We start from the raw sequence: 8,283 nt of genomic DNA on the forward strand, positions 1-8,283 counted from the left end.
TAGGGAGTATTTTTTGCAGTCTAAATACGGTAGCAATATCGAAGCGGAGAGCCTATATAGCACACAAACGGTGGCGACGCAGACACTTTTTCTCTGCGTCTCAACTTTTTTTTTCTCAGGCAAGCATAATAGAAAGTTCAGAAATAGGGAAAATGTCGAATTCTAAAATCACAGTTCCAAAAATTCTGGAATTTTAATTTCAATTGGCCCTGAAAACACTAAATTCTGAATAACTATTTCTGTCAAATTCAAAAAGTCCTATTCTGAAATTAGATTAAAAAAGAGTTCCTTTTTAATAATGCAGCGTTAAAACTAGTTTTTTTGAAATTCCTTCAGGTTAAGTATTAGTATCTGTCACCACTTTTTTTTCCATATGTCAATCTTTTATGCCCAATTTTCAGAAATATGTGGGAGTTTATCCTTCTCATTTTTCTTCTCGGTCTATTCAAGCTCAGTGCTGGGACGCCATCTTCTCTTTTGGATAACAGAACGAACAATAAAGAATTCGAAATTTCAAATGCAACTGTAAGTTTTTCTCAGTGTCTTTCTTCAAAAAAAAATTATCGAAATGGTAAAAGGTCTGAAATGATTAGAACTTTAATTCAGCTTGTTTTTGTTTTTTTCCAAAATTTGTTCATCTAATTTTTTAGCTATTTTTATTACGAAGCAGTGAGAAACTTCAATGCAACTATTCAAAATTTATGTACTCTCTCACTTTTGTAACCAGAAACTGAAACAAATCCTGAAAATGCTTCTGAAAGTACAACAATAATTAGGAACAATATAAAACATCATACCAGCATTTCAAAAATTCAAATAAAACACCAAAAATAAATCATCAAAAAAAGTTCGCGTACCAAAACTAATCTTTTTTGATATTACTGGTTATACGCCGGGCCGAAATATTTTGCAACTCCTAAGAAAAACCATGAAACCCGTAAAATTCGTAAACGTAAAACCTGATTCCTGGTCTGAATGAATGAATAAACAAAGACTAAAATTCTGTCGAATAATTAATCATTTCATTTCAGAAATTTCTCTCTGATCCGTATTTCTGGCTGCCTATTTCCATTATCGTTCTGTTGGTCTTGGTCTGGGGTTTGTTTCGAAAAGAGGAGTTTGTCGATTGGGGAGAGAACGTGTACAACGGAGGAGGGTACCCGCCTAACAACTATGCCAATTCGGGTGCTTACGCATTTGGTGATTTCGATTTCAGACCTCGTATCTACACAAGCGTTTTGACTGCATTTCCTGGTAGAGGGCTCTATACGCATGATCTTGATACTGCTTAGAATCGTTTTCGCATTTCACTCATTTCTTACCTTTTTTATGTTCGAAGCATTTTATCATGAATTATATGGTATTGATTAAAAAACTAAGACGCGAGATTTTGAAAATTTCAAGTGCAAGGAATAAATATTTGGTATTTTTGCTACAACTGTTTTTTTTTTGAGAAAAACAAACGTTTTTATGCTAGGAAAAGTGAGAGTTGACAAAAGATGAGAGATACCGTAAATTCTAATAGAACCACCTAAACCGTCAACTTCGAGCTCAATTATCTCGGTTTCTTTGAGAGATAATGAAAATCTGTCAACTGATAAAATGTTGCTGATTTCATGTTAAACTTTTCAACAGTTATTCCCTTTTTATATAATTTATAGCAAAGGAGATAATTGAGCTCAAAGTGAAAATGTAGAGTCTTTTTCTATTGATAATTCTAGTTCTTTAAAAAATTCTTGTCCTTAAAAAATTCTGGTCTTTAAAGGTGTTCATGTAAATTCATAATTTTTATCTGAAAAGTTCGTAAAACCTGTGAATTTGGTTTTTTTTAAAATTTGTTTTCAGAAGATTATCATAGTAACCATTGATATTCTTGTATTTGAAAGATAATGAATTTGCAAGCATCAAAGTCCATTGTCAATGTCATGGTCCATTCTCAAAGGGACAATAAAGTTAATAGAAAATAGGATGGTTTCGAGTTACACTAAATTCAACAAATACCAATTGCTAAGAAATAAATATTGTTATTACCATGTCTATCAGAATTCCGAGGGCAATTAACGTTCCAGAATAGACATTAGTTTTAAAAATCAACAAGGAATTGCAAAATAAACTCTGGTTTCCAAAACATATTATTGTTATGGTTGGGGAAATCTCTGAAAAAAATCACGAAGTATGGCTCTGTGTAATTTGAAGTGTGTTTTGAGAATTTTATACTATTTTGCAAATATTTCCGATATTTTAAATCTTTTGATATGATTCCGTCAGAATAGCCTTTTTAAAAACTGTATCGAGGAAAACGCATTGTTAAGAAGAAAATAGACATGAAGAAAAACAAAAAATGAACATCTCTCGAAACTATGGTTAACAGATGAGGTGCATTGAGTACCACCTTATTTCTGTAACAGCCGTCTAAAGTACAGAACATGAGACTTGAGACCAGCGTTAAATCAAGCAGGAACTTTTTGTTGAAAAAAATGATATAAAAATTGTTATACTCAAATGTTCTACCGACATGTGAACAAGTATACAAATGTCACTCGCCCTCGAAAATCTGATAGATGAAAAATTTCATATTTTGTAATATATTTTCCTGATTTGCCTTTTGCATGGGTGCAATCGACTGATGATTGCAAATTGATCATCTTTCGAATACAAAATATCAACGTCTATCATGAAAATCTTTTGAAAACAAACTAAAACAACAAAGTTCACCGATGTTACGAATTTTTCAGATAACATTTATATATTTAAATGCAGAGTTTTTTACCAGAGTTTTTTTAAAGACTAGAATTTCATAGTAGACCCAAATATTTTTTTAGGACCAACATTTTTCGAGGGGTATCATTTTCCTCAAAGATCAGAAGTTTCTAAAAGATCAGCATTTTTTTAAAAATCCTTACCATAATTTTGTTATAGACCAGAACATTTTTAAAGAGAGGGTTTTTTTGAATGGCAAAATGTTTCTAAAGAATCATAACTCTTGTAAAGCCATATATCATGAAAATTTTTATTAGGAAGAAAATGTTTCAAATGACACTGTAGATGATTGAAACGAATGACTAAAGGGAGGGAACATTTTTTGGAAACATGTGAAAAAGGAATGATACAATTGAATGGTAGTATTTGATATGGGATCGGTAAAACTGAGAAAAACATGAGCAGAAAAATAAAATTTTTCAATGAGAAAACCACGCTGCACGCTCTCCCACAGAACAGTTTTGAACTGCAAAATTATTTTTGATCTATCTGAAACATTTCGGTGTGGCAGGTCTAAAACCGTAATTTCAGAATTTTTTATCTGATTTTGTGGGGATTGAAGATGATTCAAATAATTCTTAAAAAATCAATTATTGGTCATAGAATCCTATATGGTCCTTTTTCGGAAGAAAATATTCCAAATAAGGCCATTTTTCAAAAATTTTTCAGAAAAATTGGAACTCCTCTCTCAGTTTTTGACATTTCCAAGAGTTATATAGCTCAAAAAAACCGCATTTTTTATTTTTCCTAGTTAAACTTTTTATATAATCGAAAAACATGGTGAAATTACGATTTCGTGAGATTTTTTGATTATAAAAAAGTTCAATTAGGAAAATTGAAAATGTTTTTTATACGAATTGAAGAGCAAAATCTTGCGGTTTTTTTGAGCTATAGAACTCCTAGTAATGTTGGAAACCGAGAGAGGGGAGTTCCAATTTTTCTGAAAAAATCTTGAAAAATGACCTTATTTGGAATATTTTCTTCCGGAAAAGCACCATGTAGGATTCTATGACCACTAATTGATTTTTCAAAAAATTTTCGAATCATTTTGAATCTCCACAAAATGAGATAAAAAATCATGAAATTTTGCTTCAGACCTGCCACACCGAAATTTTTCAGGTAGATCAAAAATAATTTTGCAGTTCAAAGCTGTTTTTAAAGTTTCAGCTCCCGTTTTTTTTTTTTGAAAATTCACTGCTTTTTGTTGCAATGTTGGTCGAGTTGCTTCTGGAGATTGCGAGCTGGACCTTCCATAATCTCAATGCCGCCCACGAACTTCCCGGTTGATCTACTTCTGCGTCGTTTGACTGGCGACGGAGTCAGCTGAAAGTTTATAAAAATTAGTAAAAGATTTAAGCTTGTAGATCAGCATAACAGAAACCTAAATGAATATAGAAAAAAATAATCCATGAATCGAAAGTCACAAAACGCGTGTTACTGTTTTCAAAATCAAAAATGACCATCATACTCACCGTATAGAATCCAGCCCCGTTTTCTAGCTCCTCTTCAAGATCGCCAATTTTTTTGAGCAGATGACGAGCCAACTCATGAGTGATGTAGTATTGCTGCTCAACGAGCATTCGAACATTGTATTTCTCTAGAAGATCCAGAGTGACTTTTGATTCGAGTATCCATTTCATAGCGAAATGTCTCTAAAAAATATCAGAAAATCCACTATTAAGTTAGAGGCGAAACTTACAATGTCTTCTTCAGGGGATGAAAGAAGTCCGGAGTAGATGGAGATCAGTCTTTCCGTGACGAACATTTTCTGAAATGAAAGAATTTGAAAAAAAAAGTAAGAAGAAAAATTCCACCTAATAGGCACTCGAGAGAAATGGTGAATAGCTAGAATTAAACGATGATTTTCAGAATATCATTAAGAGCAACGAGAAATGAGTAAAAAATCGAGAGATTTTGGGAAAGCTAACTTGAAAAATGAATGAATTCAGTAGGACGGGAAAACACGTAAAGAAGAAGTTGGAAGAGGGTATGGAAAACGGTCAACACCAAGGTCGACGTTTTCTTTAGAGCAATTAAGTCAACATGTGAGACAGATTCGGATGACGTGACAGATCTTTTTCGAGAGATAGGGTTTTTTCTAATTGATATTACCAAAAAAAACACGCTGAAAGAAATAGAATCCAGAGTTCATAATGCAAAAATTCATTTTTGAAAAAAAATGTCAAAAATTCAAAAGTTCCGTCACACAGCCAATAACTAAGAATTTTAATGTACCGTATTCTCTCTAACAAAAGCATTTTATTTTTAATCATTTTTTGATTCTTCAACGAAAAAAAAATATGTAAAAACGACTAAAATTAATGAAAACTCCAGGAAAATAAAGTATTTGCAATAACAGAAAAGATAAAGTGCACAGCCAAAATTGGCTTCTATTAGAAGAAATAGAATGATAATGCGCCTTCCTATAATAAAAGTTTTGACAGTAGGTTGAATTCATTCAGCATGTGTAATAGAAATCTAATCTCGATACGGTACTTTGAATCTCCCTGATGAAATAAGAATAAATAAATAAACCGATAGTCAAGAGAAAAAAAACCAATAAATTGAAAAAATGCAACGAACAGAGCGTGGAACATAAAACGCGTCCACCGGTCAGTTGGGATGGGGAATCGTTGTAAGACCTAACGTTCCTTCTGGGAAACAAGAAAAGTCAATACAACACACGTTTGAATTGTGGTGTGGCCGCACATGATATGAGGGTTCAGATTAATTTTTTTGGGCTAAAGAGAATGCTCCGAATTAATATTGTTAATGAAAATAACTAACGTTGGGTGTCTGTTCGAATATTTAGTATTTGTCCGTATGGTCCAAAAACTTCGTAAATACTTCTTTTTGGTAAAATTTTTCGATTCCAAAACGTTGAGCACATTACTAAAAATTTCTTGCCCTATCCATTCATGTCATTTGTACGAAAAATAGTTTCTGCATTGGAAAGAAGTCAAGATGGGTTTAAATCCACGCCAAACATAACTTTCACAATAGTTTTCTCCTCCCATCAAAACAAAAATTCGTCCATTCACATTCAAAAAAAAAGTCACAAGATCTGCTCTTCTCCACATTTTGTTGCTTAGAAACCTTTCAACTGGCTCAAGGGAAAACATCATTTTTTTGCCAGAAATTTCTTCTCAACTTTCTTTTTGTTTCGACACTACTGAAGATTTGAATTTTCTAGTTTCTGCTCATGGTAGGTTGAAAAAATTAGTCTAATGGTAATGAACAAGATTTTCCAAAAAGATTTCAGAATGTCAAAATGTTTCCTGAAGAATATCTCAGAAATTCTGAGCAGAGCATTGGATATGTTGGGCGCCGAGTTTATGCATGTGCTCTTCTCCCCTGGTTTGTGGCAATCTGTCTTTACACATTCATCGTTTCGCTACTCAAAAGCAGACTGACATAAACATCCAAAATTGATCGAGAATCTAAAATGAATCTCATCGATAATCAAGACCCAGAAATTGAGAAAAAGGGGCCAATAGAAAATTTTGAGTCTACTCCAGAACCAGTCGCTGTTAACATTATAAATAATATTCAATTTTGATGTATTCTTGTTTAGTTTTGTTTTTGTTAAATAAATTTCTGCAAATAACAACTTTAACTTAGAAAAAATGATCACAAAAAATAATATTGTAGCTACATATTTCCTGAAAGTTTGAATTTGTGCAACAGCGTTTCAGTGAAAAATGGGCACTTCTGAAGTACTACAATACTAGTCCAAAATTGTTCAATTAGTCTGAAAACCTCAGAGTATACTAAACAAAACTAGATCTTTTTGGGGTTGACAACTTTCCCCTACAAATTGAACAAAGCAAGTTGAAAATGTTTCAAACGAACACGGTCATGTCCGACAAACTTTTAGTTACAAGCGACATATCTCATCAGTCTGGAATTTAGCGAAAAGTTGTCAACTACAAAAAAAATGATCTAGTTTTGTTCAGTATACTCGAGGTTTTTAGAGAAACTGAACAATTCTGAACTAAACATTTTTTATTTGAAAGATAGCATAGAAAGAAAATTGGATTTCTATTTCGCAGAATTGACAACGATCTCCAGCTTGCGACCGAGCAACTCTATATAGTAGAGTTTTCTTCTAAAGAATTTCCAGACAAATATTTGGGCTTGTCCGTTTACAAGATACTGCAACGTAACAATTCCAGAAGTACGGTAGTCAGAAAGCAGTGGCTGTTCAAGTTAGAAGGATTGATGTAATCTAAAATCATGGGAAACCTACGATGTAGATGATATCATTTTATTCAATATTTTTTGATTCACCTCAAAATGGCAAATTCAATTTATTTTTTAAATGTTATTTGAAAATGTTTTCACTACATTTCAACTACATTCAAAATGTTTTCCAAAAAACCTATAATTTTGGTAATGTTGTAAACAAGATTTTTATTTTTCTTGTTTCTCATTCTTCTGATCAACATGGAATTTGAATAAAAATATGAAATTTCAATCTTGATTGACTTTCGATGCTATTCCGGAAATTCTATTTCAAATTGTACTCAGTTGTACACCACCATCACCAACTGACGTAAAATGGTCAGAAAATTCACAGGATTAGAATATTTTGGTCAGAAAGTACTACGAATGGAATTGAAAAAAAAATGTTAGGAAAAGAAAAATGAGTCACAAACTAGAAGAACCTTCGTTTCAAAATTTTGAAAAAAAAAAACATAAAACTAATATTGTTGAAAACGACAGGGTTCGAATATTTGCCTTGGAATTCTTCAGAAGACTAGAACACAAAATGTCAGTGACAACCAAGTAACATTTTTTGCATTAACTGTTCTTCGAAACACTGAAAATTTGAAAAACGTTCAGAAACAGAGAAGAAATTACCCTTTAAAAACTCTCAGTTTCATCTCCATGACAATATTTGGGATTTTTTTCTCTTTTAACGAATTCAATATGAAATCATTACTTCTCCAATCACTATAATGTTATGGATGTTAGATCTATTTGTTTACTCATTTCCAAAAATTTCCACGCCAAATGTTATCATTATTATCATCAGGTTCGTAAAAAATGAAATCGTGACAAATCGAAAAATCCATTCAAGCGAGAATGTTGAAAGTTTCATGAAACGTAGTTTGTAGTGAATCGTCACCCTGACGAAAACCGAAAAAGGCACGGAGGGTGTTTGAAAGTCTTCCTGGAAAACTTCAAATTCATTAGAACGTTTCTATTTCAGTCATCACATGCATTGCTTTTGGCGATGGGTGCTTTTTTTCATTTGTCCAAACAGAAACGTTTTCTTCATCCCTCTCTGATTTTCATATTCATAATCACCGTTTAGCAAGAGAGGAGTTAAAGAATTGGGCGGAGCATCAAGGCCGCATACTTTTCTGAAATATGGGCGGAGAATCAAAGACGCATACTTTTCTGAAATATGGGCGGAAACTTGACGCCCCCTCTTTAAAAGGGTCTTTCAGCAGGGCTTTTCATCAGTCGTTACCTCAACTTCTATCCTCCTCCCAACACCTTAACCTCTCGGAGAAA

General features: G+C 32.8%; 2 protein-coding genes across 2 annotated transcripts; one reads left to right on the forward strand and one right to left on the reverse strand.

Moving 5' to 3' along the window:
* Positions 1-405: 405 nt before the first annotated feature.
* Positions 406-1,292, forward strand: CBG14000 (the record flags this gene model as incomplete). The annotated part of the gene is made up of 2 exons (XM_002644206.2): positions 406-525; positions 1,032-1,292. The coding sequence occupies 2 exons, from the start codon at positions 406-408 to the stop codon at positions 1,290-1,292; spliced, it is 381 nt and encodes a 126-aa protein (XP_002644252.2).
* Positions 1,293-3,951: 2,659 nt separating this feature from the next.
* CBG14001 lies at positions 3,952-4,525 on the reverse strand (the record flags this gene model as incomplete). Its single annotated transcript, XM_002644207.1, has 3 exons — positions 3,952-4,083; positions 4,233-4,412; positions 4,460-4,525. The coding sequence occupies 3 exons, from the start codon at positions 4,523-4,525 to the stop codon at positions 3,952-3,954; spliced, it is 378 nt and encodes a 125-aa protein (XP_002644253.1).
* Between the last annotated feature and the right edge of the window lie 3,758 nt (positions 4,526-8,283).

This window comes from Caenorhabditis briggsae, assembly GCF_000004555.2.
Source record: "Caenorhabditis briggsae complete genome, chrX, whole genome shotgun sequence".
Taxonomy (NCBI): domain Eukaryota; kingdom Metazoa; phylum Nematoda; class Chromadorea; order Rhabditida; family Rhabditidae; genus Caenorhabditis; species Caenorhabditis briggsae.